This window comes from Rana temporaria, chromosome 11 (genome assembly GCF_905171775.1).
Source record: "Rana temporaria chromosome 11, aRanTem1.1, whole genome shotgun sequence".
Lineage (NCBI taxonomy): Eukaryota > Metazoa > Chordata > Amphibia > Anura > Ranidae > Rana > Rana temporaria.
The window spans coordinates 42,759,321-42,782,282 of record NC_053499.1 but is presented as its reverse complement, the minus strand read 5'-3'; the positions used below and the strand labels follow the sequence as shown (position 1 = coordinate 42,782,282).

General features: G+C 43.4%; 1 protein-coding gene across 1 annotated transcript; it reads left to right on the top strand.

The window, feature by feature from the left end:
• Positions 1 to 13,165: 13,165 nt before the first annotated feature.
• On the top strand, positions 13,166 to 22,555 carry LOC120917271 (interferon-induced transmembrane protein 5-like). The gene is made up of 2 exons (XM_040328440.1): positions 13,166 to 13,450; positions 21,747 to 22,555. Exons 1-2 carry the CDS (start codon positions 13,265 to 13,267, stop codon positions 21,969 to 21,971), a joined length of 411 nt encoding a protein of 136 aa, XP_040184374.1. The 5' UTR covers positions 13,166 to 13,264; the 3' UTR covers positions 21,972 to 22,555.
• The last annotated feature ends 407 nt before the right edge of the window (positions 22,556 to 22,962 follow it).

Below are 22,962 nucleotides of genomic sequence, written 5' to 3'. Positions count from 1 at the left end.
TCACCACTGTGCCCATTGTTGCCACTGTGCATGTCACTGTGCCCTTTAATTGTTGCCACTGTGCCCATTGTCACCACTGTGCCCTTTTTCGCCACTGTGCCCTTTGTCACCACTGTACCCATTGATGCCACTGTGCCCTTTGTCGCCTCTGTGCCCATTGTCGCCGGCAGAGTCACCTGTCTTACCCCAGCCTATCTCTTTACATTTATATTCATATGTTACAATATTGCAGTTTTATAAATATAAATGATTTTCAGTTGGTCTGTTGTCACTGGCCCAGATTCAGCATAGCTTGCGCTATATTTGCGGGGGAGCAGGGCAACGATTTTGCCCTGCGCCCCCGCAAATATTTTGCGCTGCCCTCGATTCACGGAGCAGTAGCTCCGTGAACTGCGAGGGCGTGCCGGCAAATTTGCCTGGCGTAAGCGCGCGCAAGTTAAATGATCCCGCCGGGGCGGGAATCATTTAAATTAGGCGCGCTCCCGCGCCGAGCGTACAGCGCATGCTCCGTCGGGAAACTTTCCCGACGTGCATTGCGGCAAATGACGTCGCAAAGAAGGACGTCATTTGCTTCAAAGTGAACGTGAATGGCGTCCAGCGCCATTCACGAATCACTTACGCAAACGCTGTGAAATTCAAATTTCACGTCGCGGGAGCGGCGGCTATACTTTAGCATTGGCTGCCCCTACTATTAGAAGGGGCAACCTTGCGCTAAAGTTGCCGTACGGAAACTCCGTACCTGGCTTGCACGGGGCCCGCGCAAGCTTGTGAATCAGTGGTAGTATGCAATTTGCATACTACACGCTGATCACAATGGGAGCGCCCCCTAGCGGCAAGCACAAGAATGCAGCCTAAAATCTGCGAGGCATAAGTGCCTTATGCCGCGCAGATTTTAGGCTGCAGTCGGTGTAACGAGGTTCCTGAATCAGGAGCACTCGTTACACCGGAGCAAGTAAGCAATTGCGCCGTGTAACTTATGGTTACACGGGCACAATTGCTTCTTGAATCTGGGCCACTATTTGTATCCAGGTTAGCTGTAATTTAGTGAAAGTAAGGTAAGTATATGGGCTTCCTGATTTTCCTCCATGTGCAAAGTCCAGGTTGACTATAAAGTAGAAATAAAGGCAAGATTGTTTTTCATTTTGCATAGAGTAAGGAAGGTTTTATATTGAGTGTTTTTTTGCCCTCAATTTCTGTCCTATAGCCAAAAGGAGGAAGTGATAGCAAAACAATTCAAAGTGAGGGAATATTCTGTTGTCACCGCAGAACTAGATTTCCCATCTACTGTATTGCTGTTCTGGTGACAACCCAAAATTTGGTCTTTTCTTTTACTGATAATGGTTACCGGTAGGGTTGTCCCGATACCACTTTTTTAGGACCGAGTACAAGTACCGATACTTTTTTTCAAGTAGTCGCCGATACCGAATACCGATACTTTTTTTAAATGTGTCCCCAAATGCAGCCATGTCCCCCCCATATGCAGCCATGTCCCCCACATATGCAGCCATGTCCCTCTAGCCATGTCCCTCACATATGCAGCCATGTCCCTCTAGCCATGTCCCTCACATATGCAGCCATGTCCCTCTAGCCATGTCCCTCACATATGCAGCCATGTCCCTCTAGCCATGTCCCTCACATATGCAGCCATGTCCCTCTAGCCATGTCCCTCACATATGCAGCAATGTCCCTCTAGCCATGTCCCTCACACATGCAGCCATGTCCCTCTAGCCATGTCCCTCACATATGCAGCCATGTCCCTCACATATGCAGCAATGTCCCTCTAGCCATGTCCCTCACATATGCAGCAATGTCCCTCTAGCTATGTCCCTCGATGCGGCGGCGCGATGCGGCGGCAGCGGCGGGGGGGAAAGGGGGGGAAGTATTCTATTTAGGTATCGGGGGTATTTGCGCGAGTACGAGTACTCCCGCAAATACTCTGTATCGGTCCCGATACCGATACTGGTATCGGTATCTGGACAACCCTAGTTACCGGGAAAAATAGAGAGGGGAAATCTCTGTAATGGACCCATACAGGAAAAAAAAAATCAATCTTCACTCTGTCCAAACTTAAAAAAAAGTTTTGTCTTTAGTTACATTTCTAAACTTCCAATAAAAGCTGAAAACTTATTTTGCAGGAAATTTTTAAACTTCACACTGCTGCCATCTACTGGCTTCCCAAAGACTAATCATTTTTAATGCACGGGATGTTACTTGTGGCACACCTGATCCCCTACATATTGTAAATGCACTGTCTCACATAGTTTGTATAGAAATACAGTTGTTTCTCACATAGTTTGTATAGAAATCCTGTATAACAATAATATTTGTACCCAAAATCCAGAAATAATCAGGTGCTAAATGTCTGAATGGGCATGCCATCCTTTCACTGAAAAAAAAACAGACCATACACAGCTAGCACACAGTATACAGAAACATATATATTTAATGATTTTCACAGAAGATTAAACATTGAATTCAAACAAATGAGTGAAGCAAAATGATTTAACACTTTCAATGTCACCAAAGTATGGCCTGCGTTTCCAGCGAGGGGGGTGGGGGTTTGAATTTTACTCACTTGGCCAACGCATTGCAACTGCTGGTATGGTTTGTCACCATTTTTACACATCACTTCACTCCTACTTTGGACATAGTTTCATCACTCTCTGTATCAACTCTGTGGGTCTTTTCTCTCACTAGATATGCAAATACTATTTTATAACCTTTATTACTTTCCCAGAATGGTTTTGGAACCACCACTTTACTACCAGTCATCCCTCCTGGAACGACACTCTCACACCCTGGGTTGCCCACTGTTGCCTGTGCTACTTTGCCTGCTGCAGGACCCAGGGGCGGACTGACTGAGGGCCCCATGCCACTAGGGGGCCCCAATCAGGGTTGCCAGCCTCAGTAAAACCAGGGACAGTGTGTAAAAATCTGTGTTTTTTTTACATCTGTCCCTGAAATGTCCCTCACGGACATCATTTTGGTCTAAAAATCTCAAGATTATAGCTGCCCCGCCTCTCCAGTACCTTCGCAGTGTGTGTATGTGTATTCTGTGTGTATGTATACTGTGTGTGTGTATACAGTACTGTGTGGCCCCAAAATTTATTGCCTTGGGGCCCCATAATCTTCTATTACCTGGGGGCCCCATAATCTCCTATTGCCCGGGGGCCCCATAATCTCCTATTGGCCGAGGGCCCCATGAGTTGTCAGTCCGCCCCTGGCAGTACCCCACTACCACAGCTCCCCGGAGTGACACTTCCACCACATCCTCAGCTCCCGATGCCCCTTGGGAATGCCGCAGGGCGACTTGTAAGGTATATTGGCTGTATACCCCCCCCCCCCCTTTTCCCTTCCTCCCTTCAGGTCAAGGCAGAGCATAAGACCTTATTGGCTATGCATTTTACTTCTAGATATACCACACATTGGTTCCTGATGAATGGAGTTGTCAACGAAAAGTGTAGAGCTCCCTCGCGATGCTACCACCACCATCTACATTCATTATCAGTTCACCCATGCAATTTTTTGAGAGGGGGGTGGTGTTTTATTCCAATCGCCTCTCATTTTTTGTTGTCCATGTCTACCAGGAAGGACAAAGCTATTTAGCCACATTTTTCATACTGTTTATCATGTTGGAATATATGTAATACAGGCATTTACTATGTTATTTACATTGACAATACCTTTATTCCATGTTTCCTTTATGTATTTTATGTCAATAAATATATACTGCATAATACTTTACCCTCATTTAAAGTCCAAACCCCTCTCCTTATAAAATTGCATTGCAATTGCTGGTATGTCCAGCAACCACAGCAGGGGGTATAACTATTGCTGTGACTTTAAAGAAAAGCATGAAAACATCCTCGACCACTGTCTTCACAGTTAAAGAGGGAGCAGTTGAGGGGTGGTAATACCATTACTGCAAACAAGCCTTGAAGATGAAGTGGATGTTAGTGGATTTTTTTTAAGTGGAAGTGGGTGAAAATACCTGTATCTTACAGGTATCTGCACCCCCCCCCCCCAAAAGGTGCCAAATGTCACACCGGAGGGGGGGGAGGGTTCTGAAAAAATGGAAGTTCCATTTTTGCGTGGAACTCCGCTTTAAGGGGAATCAGATGCCAGCTCTCAAAGTGGGACTTATTCCATATGAAGTAAAGTGGAACGGTTGATCTCAGCCTTTCATAAGACCCAAATGGAGTCAACTCCGTATTCAGTGAACAACATCACCAGTATGACCAAAAATGAAAGAGCTTGCCACAATGTAAAACCAACTTTATTAATATAAATTGTATTGCACTTACAGTTAGGAGCTAATATAAAAGCATTTGTAAAAAAGCCAACCGACTTGCAAGAACCATCCGCCCTGCAGTGATGTCAGCACCTCCCTCCTACGGACACGTTTCGTCACAATCTGACGTCGTCTTGGTTTATGGTCAGTGTAGCTTTTTTGTTTTATTTGTATGTCACTGTGTGTATCTCACAGTAGAGCTGCTGCTCGTACTAAATAGATATTTTTAGAACGGTAATGTTTTTTTTCATATTGTTATAATAATTGTTAGTGCAATTTTTTTGCTTGACATTCGACCATCATTATGCACATGAAATAGATATGTTTATAATCATATACAGTACTTATAATTAATCTATTACTATCTTCCGGTTGTCGTGAAGAATTGCACATTTATGCCCAAGAAACAAGTCAAGGATTTATTCTGATGCCATCAGTATGTAACACTACTGGATCCACATGTAATACAATATCTCTATTACGTTGTATTACGGGGTTGCAGAGGGAATGATCTAGCAATTTGATATGAATATGATCTACCAACCCTGTATTTTATATATAAAATTTTGATGTATTGGTAATAAACTATATAGATTTTATGAAATCTGTGTTGGATGGTTTTGACAGTGCATGTAAAGTGCCATGTTGTTGTTTTTCTTCCTGTATACAGTAAAACCTTGGTTTGAGAGTAACTTGGTTTGAGAGCATTTTGCAAGACAAGAAACATTTATTTATAAGTTTTGACTTGATATACAAGTGATGCCTTGATATACAAGTAGTGTCATGTCACACCACAACTGAGTAAAAAAGAGAAGAGAGGCGCCTCTAAGTCTAGCACTATGATTACATTTAACTACTTAAGACCCGGACCTTTAGGCAGCTAAAGGACCTGGCCAGTTTTTGTGATTCGGTACTGCGTCGCTTTAACTGACAATTGCGCGGTCGTGCGACGTGGCTCCCAAACAAAATTGGTGTCTTTTTTTTCCCACAAATAGAGCTTTCTTTTGGTGGTATTTGATCACCTCTGCGGTTTTTATTTTTTGCGCTATATACAAAAATAGAGCGACAATTTTGAAAAAAATTTAATATTTTTTACTTTTTGCTATAATAAATATCCCCCAAAAGTATATAAAAACATTTATTTTCCTCAGCTTAGGCCGATGCGTATTCTTCTACCTATTTTTGGTAAAAAAAATCGCAATAAGCGTTTATCAGTTGGTTTGCGCAAAATGTATAGCGTTTACAAAATAGGGGATAGTTTTATTGCATTTTTATAAAAAAAAATGTTTTACTACTAATGGCGGCGATCAGCGATTTTTTTCATGACTGTGACATCATGGCGGACACTTCGGACAATTTTGACACATTTTTGGGACCATTGTCATTTTCACAGCAAAAAATGCATTTAAAATGCATTGTTTACTGTGAAAATGACAATTGCAGTTTGGGAGTTAACCACAAGGGGGCGCTGATGGGGTTATGTATGACCTCATCTGTGTTTCTAACTGTAGGGGGGTGTGGCTGTAGGTGTGACGTCATCGATTGTGATTCCCTATATAAGGGAACACACGATCGATGACGGCGCCACAGTGAAGAACGGGGAAGCTGTGTTTACACACAGCTCTCCCCATTCTTCAGCTCCGGGGACCGATGGCGGGACTCCAGCGGTGATCGGGTCCTCGAGTCCCGCGGCCGTGGTCACGGAGCATCGAACCGGGTCGCGTGCACGCGCCCGCACGGCTGGGCTTAAAGGGCAACGTACAGTTACGTCGATGTGCCCAGCCGTGCCATTCTGCCGACGTATATCGGCGCCTCTCTTCTCTTTTATACTCTGTAGCTCCTGCTGGAATTTGCTTCTAATCTCCTTGTAGAGCCTGGCATTTGTGGATTTTATGGTTACACAACCACATTGCTATAATCTTTTTATATGGACTATGAACTGAAGGACCTATGAATAAATGGTTGTGGAACAAATCATTTGAGTTTCCATTATATCTTATGGGAAATTCGCTTTGATATACAAGTGCTTTGGATTACAAGCGTGTTTCTGGAGCGAATTATGCTCACAATCCAAAGGTTTTACTGTATATGATATGTCATCACCTGTTATTCCCAGAAAGACCTCTGCTTCTCCGTAGACAGCTTACTAAGTAAGCCAAGTAATGTAGTTCTACCACTTCATAAATATCATACAAATAATACTGAAGTGGGAGCTATTAACCACTTAGCAATCACAATTCACTTGAAATGACTTGTAAAACACAACTTTCAGTGTAGTATAAAATGTCTTAAGTGTTTTCAGTACAGTTTTGAAATAAAAGTAGTCAAGCTTGATGTTCACAATATCACTTCCTAACTCAAGACAAACAAAAGATAAATTGGAGATAAGGCTTAACCATTTTTGCTCTGGAAGATTTTACCTCTTTCATGACCAGGACATTCCTTGCTACTTACCATTGAGCTTTCTTTTGGTGGTATTTGATCACCACTGGGTTCTTTATTTTTTGCGACATAAATGAAAAAACACAACGTTTTATATATATATATATATATATATATATATATATATATATATATATATATATATATATATATATATATATATATATATATATATATTTTTTTTTTTTTTTTTTTTTCTGCTATAAGACATATCCAATGAAAAAAATAAAAAAATCGAATTTCTTCATAAATTTTGCCCAAAATGTATTCTGCTACATGTCTATGGTTTAAAAAAAAAAATACCAATAAGCGTAAATTGATTTGTTTGCATTGAAGTTATAGTATTTACAAACTATGGTATAGAATAGATACTGGAATTATTATTTACTTCTTTTTTTTATACCAGTAATGGTAGTGATTAGCGACTTATAGTGGGACTGTGATAATGTGGTGGGCGTTCTGGGGGGGGACTGACTACCTGGCACTAACATCACCAGTGACACTAATACACTGATCAGTGCTAATAATATACACTTTCACTGCACTAATAAAACTGTCTGGAAAGGGGTTAACATCTAGGGCAATCAAGTGGTTAAATGTGGGCCTAACAATGTTTTTTTTTTTTTTTTATGATGACGTTTTTTTCAGAATTCAAAACAGGAACCATCTATACCAGGGTGATGGCAGAAAGGTCAGTTGTGTAGAGTCCATCAACATAATAATGTCATGACAAGACAAGATACTATAAGCCAGCCATAGAATAAAACAGCCTTTAGCAGGAAAATAGGCAGTGGCACCATAAACAATGACTGATCAATGCAGCCAACAGTAAAGGAAACAATTAGCAAAAGTTACAGAAAACATGCTTACAACCCTCCACCATTCGAGAGGCCAAAATATCCAACCAGGGTTGCCATACTTCAGTCTATTTTTTTGGGCAGGAATGGCCCTCGTAAATTAGTTTATATAAAAGCAATGCCCGATTGATCAGGCGGCAAACATACGGCAATGTAGGTGAAGATGGAGTCTTCCAATGCAATAAAAGTGCTTTTTTAGCATAGAAAATATCAAAGGAACATAATATGGCTACGGGTAAGGACATAATTATCAAGTACGCCCAGTAGGCCAACCTCCAGAGTCTTAGGAGCTTGTAGACCAAAGTGAGTTACCAACATATCAAACAGTGCAGCCCAAAAAGAGAATAATCGAGGACATGACCAAAAACATGTGTAAATTATTGGTAGAAGCTTCCCCACATCCAGGACAGCAGCCATGTTCCGCCAATCCTATGCGGTTCAGTTTAGCTGGAGTGTAATGTGTTGTAATAATAATGCAGCTGATGAATACATTTGAAATGTTTAAACTTATCACCAGTGTTAATTGCATCAACAAAAAAAAAAAATTGTCAAAATTTTTATCAGCTGCATTTTTACAGTGACAAAAAGTACAGCACATTTTCGTCCACTGACGAAAACTATGACGAAAATCAATTCCATTTACAAATGTAAACGAAACTAACTTCCGGTATCCATGGAGCTCCGCCTGCGTCCACTCCCAGCAAGCAAGCGACTGGGTGCAGCCAGCATTATAAGCATCCAAGTCAACTGCTAGAATAGCAGAATTAAAGTGACCTTAAAGGTTCACTTTTTAAAAAAAAATAACAAACATGTCATACTTACCTCCACTGTGCAGTTCGTTTTGCACAGAGTGGCCCGATCGTCCTCTTCTGGGGTCCCACAGCGGCTCTCGCAGCTCCCCCTCCAAGAGCTTACCCCCTCAGGGAAGCTCTCTCCCCGAGGGGGTTACCTTGCGGGCGCACTCCCGTGTCATACACTCGGCGTCCACAGCCGCCGATTGTATGACACGCCCCGGCGGCCGCGTCATTGGATTTGATTGACAGCAGTGGAGGCCAATGGCAATCTATCCAATGAAGAGCAGATCAGCCATGGGGAGAACGACGCGAGGTCGCGCCCTCGGAAATTCAGGGCTCAGGTAAGTAAAATAGGGGCTGGGGGGCTGGACACTGCAAGGATGCATCAAGGTGAAAAACCTGAAGGTTTACAACCCCTTTAACCCCAAGCCTTTAGTGGCTTGCATTCTGTCTCATTCCATTATGCACACAGTGAGAAGGCCCTACTATGGACTGGAAATTATCATCTCCATTAAGGTAATTACTTTAACAGCTATTAAATTATTCATTACCTTGTGCTACAAACACAGGAAATCACCTAATAGCTCCAATTTAGTTACTACAGTAAAATTAGCATTACAACATTAATCCAACAGCTAATAAGCATAAATCTATACACTTTCATACTACAGACACATATTTGAACAGCATGAATTTGTAGGGCTCATGCACACAGGACATTTTTACAGCTGCTGTTATGGGCGTTTTACATTTTTTTTAAACTTCCTCTAAAAGCCCCTCCATGTTAGTCAATGGGGGTTATTTATGAAAGGCAAATCCACTTTGCACTACAAGTGCAAACTACAAGTGCAAACTGCAAGTGCAAAGTGCAATTGAAATTGCACTGAGAGTGCACTTGGAAGTGCAGTTGCTGTAGATTCGAGGGGGACAGTATTTTAGCTTGCACATGATTGGATAATAAAATCAGCAGAGCTTCCCCTCATTTCAGATCTACCCCTCAGATTTACAGTGACTGCACTTCCAAGTGCACTTTCAGTGCAATTTCAAGTGCACTTTGCACATGTAGGGGTAGATCCACAAAGAGAGTACGCCGGCGTATCTAGTGATACGCCGGCGTACTTTCAAATTTCCTGCGTCATATCTTTATTTTGAATCCTCAAAACAAGATACGACGGCATCTGGGTTAGATCCGACAGGCGTACGTCTTCGTACGCCTTCGGATCTTAGATGCAGTTCTTCGGCGTCCGCTGGGTGGCGTTCCCGTTGTTTTCCGCATCGAGTATGCAAATTAGCTATTTCCGATGATCCACGAACGTACGAGCGGCCGTCGCATTTTTTTACGTCGTCTCTAGTCGGCTTTTTTCGGCGTATAGCTAAAGCTGCTATTTGGTGGCGTATGCAATGTTAAGTATGGCCGTCATTCCCGCGTATAATTTTAAAAATGTTATTTCGTTTGCGTAAGTCGTCCGTGAATCGGGCTGGACGTAATTTATGTCCACGTCAAAAAAATGACGTCCTTAGCAAAATGCACGGCGGGAAATTTAAGGAATGGAGCATGCGCAGTTCGTTCGGCGCGGGACGCGCTTCATTTAAATGAAACACGCCCCCTACTCGCCGATTTGAATTACACGCCGTTACGCTGCGAGAGATACACTACACCGCCGTAACTTACGGCGCAAATTCTTTCTGGATTCGAAGCTACAAAAAGTAAGTTACAGCGGCGTAGCGTATCTCACATACGCTGCACCCATGCAATTCTACGTGGATCTGCCCCGTAGTTTGCACTTGTAGTGTAAAGTGGATTTGCCTTTCGTAAATAACCCCCCATGTGTCCATGCACACATAAACTGTCAGAGGCATTTGGGGGCATAAGCGTTTAGGGGCAGTAGAAATAAAATGACAGCCTGTGCTTGCAGGAGCAGTAAAAACAAGTCAAGCCGGGTTTAGCCGCGTTTGACATTTGTAGGCGTTTTTTCACTATAAAGAGTGTTTTTAATGAAAGAACCCCCAAAAATGCTAATGCCACAAAAAGCAGGAAAATGCACAAAAATTCTGCTGTAGCGTTGGCGTTTTTAAAACATCCTGTGTCCTTGAGCCTGTAGACTGTATGCAGGCACTGACCTAATTCCAATAGTGGAGAAGAACAGCACTGCCTAAAAATATCCATTCACGAGCTTGCTATTTCACCTGAAAAATCGTTTTAAGGCTGTCTGTCCTCATTATTCCTGGCCAATGTGCTAAAAATATTAATTTGTAGTTGGTCATGGGGCTTAGGCTCAAATGTTGCTACTTCTTATTTCCAGCTGTGTTAGTATATTCTGCTACATACAAAATAAAGAGAACCTGCCACTGATTATTTGGGAAAAGGTTCTGTTGAAAGCCTATCTCCCCATCCACTGATACTCAGCTTCATTACACTCTCCTGTCATGTATTATAGTTGTGGAGCTTATCCATCTGTAAGTTCAGTTACTGTTACAGCTCACATGGGGTTAAAACAGAATTAAAATTCACATTAGGATGCATCTGCTAATGAGAAATCACTGAACACTTCTTTTATTTTTTTGCAACCACTTCCTTTATCCCTGACATAGGGATCAATTCACAAAGCTTTACCACATGCGATAATGTTATCATGTTACTCATTTACATAAATCATTGCATGTGGTAACTGAGGTCCAATTCATAAAAAACGAACAAAAAAAAAACGGTTTTGCGGTAAATAACGAAAAAAAAAAATGGTCGGTATGCAGCATCTTGAAAAAAAACTTGCGCTAAGCTGTTAAGTCCAATTCAGTAATGGAACGGGAACTTAAAAAATGTGCGAGAAAGCCTCTTGAGGGGGAAGGGGGCGAGCAGGAGTGTCAGGACACTCTCTACTTTGCAGATAGAGAAAGGAGCTGTGTGTTAGTGGGCGTCCTGACACTCCTGCTCGCCCCCTCCCCCCTCAAGAGGCTTTCTCCACACCAGGGAGAAAGCCTTGCATTACTGTGTGTAGTTAAAGACAGAAGAACAGGAAGTGAGTATTTCTCAGAAGAAATAAGGACATTTCAAAGCAAAATTGAAGGATGAGGTAAGTGAAGGAGGACTGCACTATTTTTACCTTTACAACCACTTTAAGGCTTACCTGTAGGTGAAAGAAATATCTCCTTAACCTACATGGTTAAGGAGATATTTTCACTGAAACAGGCACCACTGTCTACGGCGCATGCGCGCCGTAGACAACGGCGCGGGGGCGCACCGAGCGGTGCCGTTTTTGTGAATGGCATTAACTGGGTTAATGCCGTGTTTTCGCGCATGCGCGGGGACCTGTTGATCCCGCGTGCATGCGCAGGAGTGACGTCATCGCCACTTCAGCCGATTACATCGCATTTTTTTAACCAAAAATATGTAGAAGAATACGTATCGGCCTAAACTGAGAAAACATTTTTTTTAAAAAAAAATTGGGATATTTATTATAGCAAAAAGTTAAAAATATTGGGCTAGATTCAGATAGCCCGGCGTAATTTTCTGCGGGCGTAACGTATCTCAGATACGTTACGCCGCCGTAACTTTGGGCGCAAGTTCCGTATTCATAAAGAACTTGCGCCCTAAGTTACGGCGGCGTAGCGTATGTGGTCCGGCGTAAGCCCGCCTATTTCAAATGTGGATGATGTGGGCGTGTTTTATTTAAATTAATTGTGACCTAACGTATTTGAAGTTTTTTACGAACGGCGCTTGCGCCGTTCGTGAAAGAATCCCAGTGCGCATGCTCAAAATTACGCCGCAAATCGTCAATGCTTTAGACGTGAACGTAACTTACGTACAGCCCTATTCGCAAACGACTTACGCAAACAACGTAAAATTTTCAAAATTCGACGCGGGAACGACATCCATACTTAACATAGGATACGCCTCATATAGCAGGGGTAACTTTACGCCGGAAAAAGCCTAACGTAAACGATGTAAAAAAATGCGCCGGGCGGACGTACGTTTCTGAATCGGTGTATCTACCTAATTAGCATATTCCTTGCGTAAATCGACGGAAGCGCCACCTAGCGGCCAGCGTAAATATGCAACTAAGATACGACGGCGTAAGAGACTTACGCCAGTCGGATCTTAGCCTAATTTTGGCGTATCTCGCTTTCTGAATACAGAAAGAAGATACGCCGGCGCAGCTTTGAATTTACGCGGCGTATCAATAGATACGCCAACGTAAATTCTTTCTGAATCTAGCCCATTGTGTTTTTATCCAAATTGTCGCTCTTTATTTGTTTATAGCGCAAAAACTAAAAACCGCAGAGGTGATCAAATACCACCAAAAGAAAGCTCTATTTGTGGGGGAAAAAAAGGACGTCAATTTTGTTTGGGAGCCACGTCGCACGACCGCGCAATTGTCAGTTAAAGCGACGCAGTGCCGAAAGCTGAAATTTAGCCTGGGCAGAAAGGGGGCATATGTGCCCAGTAAGCAAGTGGTTAAAATAAGCACCCGGTTTGGTAACAATACTATCAAATCTTTTTGCAATAAAGTATAATTTATTTCTATTTTGGACACTTTGGTCTTTATTTATGTCACATACAGTAAATGTTTCATGAAAAAATCTAGCTTAGGCAGGCCCAGCAAACATACAAAATGTACATCCAAGAGGCGACCACAATGACTATGTAGAGAAAGGGACCCTGTAATACAAGAAAGGAGGGGACAGGCCCGGTCTCTAGAGAGCTTTATAAAGAGGGAACATGTGACAATGTGTCTCTTCCCAGACGTCTCTCAGGAGCTCCTAACCTCCTTTCACCACTGCTTTCTGACTTTCTAGAATCTGGTGTATCTGACTGAATAGATATCTTGTTATTGATCTTATATACTTTAGTTTCCTATTCTTTCCTCATCTTCTTCACCATTATGGACACCTCTTACCCCCGTGAAGATATATTTGCGTCCCACCCCAATAAGCCAGCTAATTCTCACACTGTTGTCAATGTAGGGGCCCCCGCAGCGCCCAGGGACCACCTATTGTGGTCTGTATGTAACACCGTGTACCTGAACCTCTTCTGTCTCGGATTCATGGCGTTGGTCTACTCCGTCAAGGTAAGGAAAGGGAAGAAAAAAATCTATATTAATGTTTAATGCATCACCTCAGAAATTACACAGACTAGTCATACCTTTTTGTAAATGTTTTTGAAGTGTTTTTGCTGTTTTTTTTTCTTATGTTTTTTTTTTTTTTAATATTCATACTTTTGGTAGAAAGTTACTAATAACAGAAGGGATTTGAATTACAAAAAAACAAAAGACAGTACGGTTGATTTACTAAAGGAGTAGTAGAGGCTGCTCACTGATCAAAGTAAATGTTAGTAAAGGTTAAAGGGGTTGTAAAGGTACAATTTTTCCCCCTAAATAGCTTCCTTTACCTAAGGTCCCTTTTCCTACTTGGGCGGGATTCGGCCGCTAGTGGTGCGGTATTAAACCCCCGCTAGCGGCCGATAAAGGGTTAATACCGCCCGCAATGCGCCTCTGCGGTATTGCCGCAGTTCCCATTGTTTTAAATGGGAAGGAGCGATGAAGGAGCGGTATACACGCCGCTCCTCTCACCGCTCCAAAGATGCTGCTGACAGGAGATTTTTTTGTCTCCCGCCAGTGCATCGCCTGAGGCCCCGTACACACGTCCGAGGAACTCGACGGGCAAAACACATCGTTTTGCCCTTCGAGTTCCTTGTGAAGCCGCCGAGGATCTCGGCGAGCTGAAATTTCCCATTGAACAACGAGGAAATAGAGAACATGTTCTCTATTTCCTCGCTGAGATCCTCGTCGGCTTCCTCGGCCAAAAGTGTACACACGGCCGGGTTTCTCGGCAGAATTCAGCTCCGACCGAGTTTCTGGCTGAATTCTGCCGAGAAACTCGGTTGTGTGTAAGGGGCCTCAGTGTGAAAGCCCTCTGGCTTTCACATTGAGTATGCAGTGCAGGAGTTTTTCAGGCGGTATAGCTGCGCTATTTTTAGCGCTGTACCACCTGAAAAACTCCTCAGTGTGAAAGGGGCCTTAGTGCAGTCCTCCTTCACTTACCTCATCCTTCTATTTTGCTTTTAAATGTCCCTATTTCTTCTGAGAAATCTTTACTTCCTCTTCTTCTGTCTGTAACTCCACACAGTAATGCAAGGCTTTCTCCCTGGTGTGGAGTGTCGAGCTCGCCCCCTGCCTTGGATTACAGGAGAGTCAGGACGCTCTCTACGTTGCCGATAGAGAAAGGAGCTGTGTGTTAGTGGGTGTCCTGACTCTCCTGTAGTCCAAGGGAGGGGGCGAAAGCCTCGCATTACTGTGTGGAGTTACAGACAGAAGAACAGGAAGTGAGGATTTCTCAGAAGAAATAAGGACATTTAAAACCAAAATGGAAGGATGAGGTAAGTGAAGGAGGACTGCACTAAGGTAAAGGGAGCTATTTAGGGAAAAATATTGTACCTTTACAACCCCTTTAAGCTGTGTTGCCTTCGATTACCCAATCATGTGCTAGCAAAAATTTCCTTCACGCGATTAGGTTATTCAACCCAACATTTCCTTTGCTGAGGAAATGGCTTAATTTCTCTTAAGAAATTGACTCCCGTTGGTTTTATGCAATATGCCATCCCTAGAAAGATGAACCTTCTAATGGAGCTAAAAGGGTTGTAAACCTCTTACATGAAATATAAACAAAACATATCCTTCTACAATGTGTACTTGTCTCAATCCAGAGCACTAAAGGGAAATCTATTCTGCACTACAAGTGTAAGTGCAGTCACTGTAGATCCCTGTAGATCTGAGGGGAAGCTCTGAAAGTAGGGGAAGCTCTGCTGATTTTTATCATCCAATAATGTGCAAGCTTAAATGCTGTTTTTTATTTTCCTTGCATGTCCCACTTAGATGTACAGCGACTGCACTTCCAAATGCACTTTCAAGTGCACTTGCAATGCACTTGTAGTGCAAAGTGGATTTGCCTTTTGTAAATAACCCCCTAAGGCCGGGTACTCACGACCAAACATGTATGGTGAAAGCGGTCCGTCGGACCGTTTCCACCATACATGTCTGCCAGAGGGCTTCTGTACGATGGTTGTACACACCATCGTACAGAAGTCCGCGCGTAAACAATACGCGGGGCGTGTCCGCGGTGTCGCCGCGTCGATGACGCGGTGTCGCCGCGACAATGACGCGGCGACGTGGGCGGCCCGCCTTTAAAATGCTTCCACGCATGCGTCGAAGTCATTCGACGCATGCGAGGGACGGCGGGCGCCTGGACATGTACGGTAGGTCTGTACTGACGACCGTACATGTCCGAGCGGGCAGAATTCCAGCGGACTGTTTTAAAACAAGTCCAGGAATATTTGTCTGCTGGGAAAAGGCCCGGCGGGCAAATGTTTGCTGGAATTCGGCCCGCTCGCGCCCACACACGACCAAACATGTCTGCTGAAACTGGCCTGCGGGCCAGTTTCAGCAGACATGTTTGCTCGTGAGTATGGGGCCTAAGTGTCATTTCTGTCTGCTGCTTTGTTCCTCTGCTATGAGTCTCTTCTGACCAGTTTTCCTGACACCAAGAGGTAAAAAGGTGACAACCCGTGATTGACAGCTTCAGCTCTGTTCCTGTGTGCTGTGTGAAAGCGGGAGGGGGTCCCTTCCCTCCAATCAGCTCTCACTGAGCAGTGCAGAGTGCAACTCCTCATCCACTGCTTTCTGAAAGCTTATACAAGCTGTATAAATGATGCACTTTGAATAGAAGAGCAGACTGCAGATAAACAGGTATAACTTATGCAGGAGGATCACCTGTGCATCACCTGATGCAAGGGTTTACAACCACTTTAACACAATGTGGGTATTTACTAAAGGAGTAGAGGCTGTTTATTTTAAATAATGTATGTTTGGTTTGTAGAATGTAGGTTGACTTTGACAAGTTTAGTGAATAAAATGAAGCTGTTGACATGTTAGCAAAAATCTATTTTCTTTTATTTTTCTTGCATCTGACTAGGTGTTCAAACACAATTATACCTTATTCCCCAACAATTGCCTGGCGATGTCAATATTACATTTTCTAGGAAGGGCGCTCAACCTGTGGCCCACCAGCTGTTGCAGAACCACAAGTCCCATCATGCCTCTGCCTGTGGGAGTCATGCTTGTAACTGTCAGCCTTGCAATGCCTCATGGGACTTGTAGTTTTGCTGGAGGGCCGCAGGTTGGGCACCCACGTGCTAGGTGAACATTATCTAAACCTTAATTAAATCGACCCCAATACAGAACCTTTACAAATCATTTTTCCTACAGTGGTGGAAGGAACAACCCCTGTTCTGTCGCAATATTGCATTTATTGCAATGAATTACCATATTTATCGGGGTATTGCACGCTCCGGCATATAGCGCGCACCCCTAAAGTGGACCCGCATTCCTGTGGAAAAAAGATTTTTGTACTTACAGTTTTGGTGTCTTGCGCGGCGTCCATCGGCGGCCTCGTCGGGTCCAGCGTCCGTCTGCGGCTTTGGGTGTCCTCTTCGTCGGGTGCGGCGTCCTTCTGCGGCGTCCTCCCCGCTCGATCCCCGCGCCGAGTTTGAATACTGCGCCGGCATATACCGAGCGCAGTACACTCGTGTATAGTCAGGCAGGCTCGGCTACTCTCGCGCTCACGTCCTGTGCGTCCAGGACGTGAGCGCGAGAGGAGCCGAGCCTGCCCGACTATACACGAGTGTACTGCGCTCGGTATATGCCGGCGCAGTATTCAAACTCGGCGCGTAAAAGCGGGTATCGGCGCATATCGCGCACCCACGATTTTGCCCTGATTTTCAGGGCAAAAAAGTGCGCAGTATACGCCGATAAATACGGTAATCCTTGCTTGTTGACATACAATAGAACGTGGGTCTTATGCACTTGTTTGGGTTCTTTTATTTTTTTCATAAGTTATATGATTTGCTAAAAAAAAAAATTTAGAGCCCCAAATAATAGTTTTATAATTATTTTACTTATTAATGCACACAACTCAACCTCACTACAAAAAGGTATGATGCTAGAGAGTTTCAAAAGTACACAAAATATTTGCTATTGAATATAACTTACTGGTAAATTGGAAAATGAATGATATATGTTACTGGTTAACACTGATTATATATTATTTATGATAATTCACACAATGAGATAGGAAGAAGCTCTGGACAGCCGCACTCCAAAAAATGATTTGCCTTTTATTCAAAAAATAGGATCAAAAATACATGCCACAGCAGAACGGACAGAAGAGCTGACGCGTTTCACACTATCAAACAGTGGCCAGGTGACAAGTGCACCCCGTTGGGGTCAGGGATGCACCACAGGGTAGGGAACCCATTGGCCGACTACTGCGATCAGAGAGGAAGCGTGAGCCCAAGATTCCCCAGGGCGCCGAGTCTTATGCTGCGTACACACGATCAGTCCATCCGATGAGAACGGACCGATGGACCGTTTTCATCGGTTAACCGATGAAGCTGACTGATGGTCAGTCGCGCCTACACACCATCGGTTAAAAAAACGATCGTGTCAGAACGCAATGACGTAAAACACAACGACGTGCTGAAAAAAACGAAGTTCAATGCTTCCAAGCATGCGTCGACTTGATTCTGAGCATGCGTGGATTTTTAACCGGTGGTTGTGCCTACTAATGATCGTTTTTGACCTATCGGTTAGGAATCCATCGGTTAAATTTAAAGCAAGTTGGCTTTTTTTTAACCGATTGTTAAATAACCTATGGGGCCCACACACGATCGGTTTTGACCGATGAAAACGGTCCATCAGACCGCTGTACTCTGTTTAACCTATCGTGTGTATGAGGCCTAAGACCCAGCTTTGTGTTTACCAGAGCCTCTGGTGATGAGGATGGCCTTCGCCGCAGCTGGATTCAGGTCGCGACCCCTGGGGTCCCCATGGTCACGCTCCGCAGGGAGAGAGGGGAAGCAGCAACCAGGACAAGCGATAGTGATGGGTAAGCCGAGGTCGGGCAACGGGCAGACGAGGTTAAACAAGGAACATGCCAAGGGTCAGGGAAACAGGCAAACAGGAGAAGTCAGAGACAAGCCAAGGTCGGTACACAGGAAGGTAAACGTAACACACTGCAGACAGGAACAAGCTACAAACAAAGGTTGAACAGCAAACCAGACTAGCAGTGCAGTGGTTAATATAGGCTTCCTGAGATGGTCTGAGGTGGAGCCTTACAGGAAGGAAGGTGATAAAAGACAGCCAGGAAGAGAGTCAGGCCTCTAATGAACACATGGAGACAGGTAAGCTGCCAGACTTTATTGCATATCCATGACATAGTGCTTAATCATAGAGCTATGATTAAGCACTGTTTGATAGTGTGAAACACGTCAGCCCTTCTGTCCATTCTCCTGTGGCATGTATTTTTGATCCTATTTTTTGAACAAAAGGCAAATAATTTTTTGGAGTGCGGCTTCCCAGAACTTCTTCCTATCTCATTGCTATATGCATTGCCAGAACCTGTGGCTTCTAAACTGGAGGAGAGGAGAGGTTTTACCTTCGTCTGACCTACCTGGAGCAGTGATATCCCTTTCCCTCATAATAATTCACAATGGTGCAAGTTATGGCAGCGGTCCAGATATTACTTATTGAAGGAAATGATGTATTTAGAGCTACAGTAAGAATATTTGTTTTGTTCAGACAATAAAGCAAAAAATTAGCATATTATTTTTAAAGTGAGAATATCATCAAAAGGAACATCTTTTAACATTTATTTTAAAATGATTCCAGCTATGAGATCCATTTTTTTTTATTGTGAGTAATTTGTAAACTTTGTGTAATTTCTAATATATGTACTTGGAACAATTAATTTTTAGGCTTTTTTCTTTCTCTTTTCACCTGGTGATCTGGCCGGTAACACACCTCCTGTATTAGGGTGCCTCCACTCTGGATGAAGGAGCACAGAGGATACCTTTGGGCAGCAGCATGGCCAGTCTGGTGGGAGGGGGATGTTAGAGGTACTAGCAGATATAGCTACACTAAAAAAAAAAAATGAAGTCAAACTTCAGGTTACACTTTTTAAGCAGCTATAGCAAACAGTTTTGTTCTTTTTGGGTTAAATGTCTTACACAAATGAAAAAAAGCTGATTGTTGTAAGCCTCCATTTCAATGGCAAATGGTTAGTCTTAGCCTTGTAACTGCTACATCTGCAGGACAGCTTGTTCTGTTGAAAACCAACAGACTTACTGCAGGATCACCAGGTGAAAAAATAGGAAAGAAAGCCTAAAAAAGAAAATGAATGCAGCCATCACATCTAAGAACTGGTAGGCTGCAATATAAGAAATGTTTACTTTTAGGTTTAATACATTGTTAATACATCTCAAGCAAGATGGAAGATACAGCTTTAAGAAATATACATTATGTGTTTTTTTGCTTGAAAAATCCAAACTGTGGGCCAGATTCACAAAAGAGATACGACGGCGTATCTCCTGATACGCCGTCGTATCTCTGAGATACGATTGTCGTATCTATGCGCCTGATTCATAGAATCAGGTTACACATAGATAGCCCTAAGATCCGACAGGTGTAAGTGTGTTACACCGTCGGATCTTAGGCTGCAATTCTAGGCCGGCCGCTAGGTGGCGATTCCATTGCGGTCGGCGTAGAATATGCAAATGACTAGTTACGCCGATTCACGAACGTCCGCTTTGCCCGTCTATCTAAATTTACGTCGTTTCCGTAGAGATGCGTCGCGTAAAACTAAGCATGCCCTCTAGGTGGTCTAAGCAATGTTAAGTATGGCCGTCGTTCCCGCGTCAAATTTTTAAATTTCACGTCGTTTGCGTAAGTCGTCCGTGAATGGCACTGGATGCCATTTACGTTAATGTCGAAACCAATGACGTCCTTGCGACGTCATTTAGCGCAATGCACGTCGGGAAATTTTGGGGACGGAGCATGCGCAGTACGTTCGGCGCGGGAACGCGCCTAAGTTAAATGGTGCCCGCCCCATTTGAATTAGGTGGGCTTGCGCCGAGCGGATTTACACTACGCCGCCGCAAGTTTACAGGTAAGTGCTTTGTGAATCAGGCACTTACGCTTTAAACCTGCGGCGGTGTAACGTAAATGGGATACGTTACGCCGCCGCAGCGTAACAGATTTCTACGTGAATCTGCCCGTATGTTCCCATAACTGTATAATCTACAAATGTGTTCTAGGCGTAAAAGACGCACAAAAAAATAAACACGAGCCTTGCGTGGACATTGTAATAACAGACTGACAATGTGCTCCACCGAAATAGAGCAACCCTTAATTACAGGGCTGGTTTATGCTCTGCTTTGTGTCTCTGCTACTTTGTGGCAATGTGTTTATGTAACCCAACAATTTGCCGTCTCCTGCTATGGAGGATTCCTCAGTTTTCCGGACACCTGACCAGTCACAACTGCCACTTAACAGAAATAGAGTTTAAGACTTCACTGGGTCTCCGGGATCCAAAGGAGGAAGATTCACATCACTGTCATGTAATATGACAGGCACTACTTTTTCAGTGATTGCAAGAAATTAGAAAGAATACTGAGCACCACAATCAAATGAATTAAATAAGTAGAATACAATAAGTCCCATCTTCTCTAATACATGAGCATAGTTCAGGGATCCTCAAACTACGGCCCTCCAGCTGTTGTAGAACTACACATCCCATGAGGCATTGTAACACACTGATATTTACAGACAGGACTAGGCATGATGGGAATTGTAGTTCCTGAACAACTGGAGGGCCATAGTTGGAAGACTCATGCCATAGTTCATCAATTTGTCACATTAAAAAAGCAGAAGACAATACAAACATACCCGTATTTATCAGGGTATTGCGCGCTCCGGTGTATAGCGCGCACCCCTAAAGTGGACCCGCATTCCTGTGAAAAAGAGATTTTAGTACTTACAGTTTTGGTGTCTTGCGTGGCGTCCATCAGCGGCCTCGTCGGGTCCGGCGTCCGTCTGCGGCTTCGGTGGTGTCCTCCTCGTCAGGTCCGGCGTCCTTCTGCGGTGTCCTCCCCGCTCGATCTTCGCTTCCCGCGCTGAGTTTGAACTACTGCGCCGGCATATACCGAGCGCAGTACACTCGTGTATAGTCGGGCAGGCTCGTCTCCTCTCGCGGTCACGTCCTGTGCGTCCTGTACGTCCAGGACGTGACTGCGAGAGGAGCCGAGTCTGCCCGACTATACACGAGTGTACTGCGCTCGGTATATGCCGGCGCAGTAGTTCAAACTCGGCGCGGGAAGCGGATATCGGCGTATATCGCGCACCCACGATTTTGCCCTGAATTTCAGGGCAAAAAAGTGTGCGGTATACGCCGATAAATACGGTAATTATTTTCTCCATGCTGTTTTATGTGATTTTTTACTTTGTAAGGACTAATCCCTTTCTTATCTCTTTATAGGCACGAGATCAAAAGGTACAAGGAGATGAACGCGCTGCCCTCATCTTTGGCAGGAAAGCACGCTGCTACAATATTCTGGCCACTATATGGAATATCACCCTGCCTGCTTTGCTGGTGGCTCTATTCATCACAGGCATTGTGCACCTATCACAGGTTGTAAATGCTTCCGTTGACCTCTTCCACCTTCGAGACTACATGGGCAGTACGGAAGATGACAACAAGTAATCCAAAATCCATTATGTGATCATTAAATCAGATGGGCAACAACTGTGTGTACTTTGAGAAAACAATATATATATGTTCATAATACCAAACAATTCACATTACTGACCAGCCATACAGCCACCATGAACAGTCCGAGCATGCGGAAAAGTCCATGTAACATACAAAGAGAAGAGAAGACGTGTACATCATCATCTAAAATATGGAAAGTTAATCTCTTACTTTTGTAAACAAAATCTGCATCATTTATCTTCGGAGAATTTTTTTTACAATGGATTTTGCTCATTGATAAAGAATAGATGTTTTGATCAGTACAACAGAAAACCGATCCATCAGAAAGAGAGAAAAGTAAAAGGTTCTATACAAAAAAAATCCTGATATTAAAGAATAAATGAAAGGCTATGTATTACAGATGTTATTTTTAGATTGTAATATCACAAGTACTACTAAAACATCTATCCATTGTATATTCAGAATTGTAGTAGATAGCACTTCGGATGCATACAAAAAGAATAGTAGACTCATCAATGTTATCTGTTTGTCATATTATATTTAGATTTTAAATAAATAAAGTAAAATATATCAAAGGCTTTTTGTAGAATGAATATTTAAATAGAGTGTGCATACGGGAGGACTCAGAACTTTTGGCCTATGTGGCAAACACTATCAACCAGATTTTCATGGTTGGGGAAGTTTTCTGTGAGCTAAAGGAAGTGTACAACACAAAATATGCCATGGGTTCTTCTGACTGGTGGGCAGGGCCACCAGCCTAGCATATCTTATTAGTACTGGCCCAAGAGGAACATGTTGCTGCCTCCCAGACTTGTCCTCCCTGTGTAAATATGGTATATTAAAGCGGGAGTTCACCCAAAAATCAACTTTCTGCAGTTAGATCCAGCATACTGTTGACATCTGCAGTATGCTGGTCTTTTTTTTTTTTTTTTTGGTACTTATCGTTATAGCAGTAATTCTTCTATGCCTCCGAGCGGGGATT

Bases quoted from the DNA above. Each gene is read 5' to 3' on its own strand.
- LOC120917271 (XM_040328440.1), top strand. From the start codon at position 13,265: ATGGACACCTCTTACCCCCGTGAAGATATATTTGCGTCCCACCCCAAT. The intron at 13,451-21,746 runs GTAAGGAAAGGG...ATCTCTTTATAG, and splicing joins CGTTGGTCTACTCCGTCAAG to GCACGAGATCAAAAGGTACA.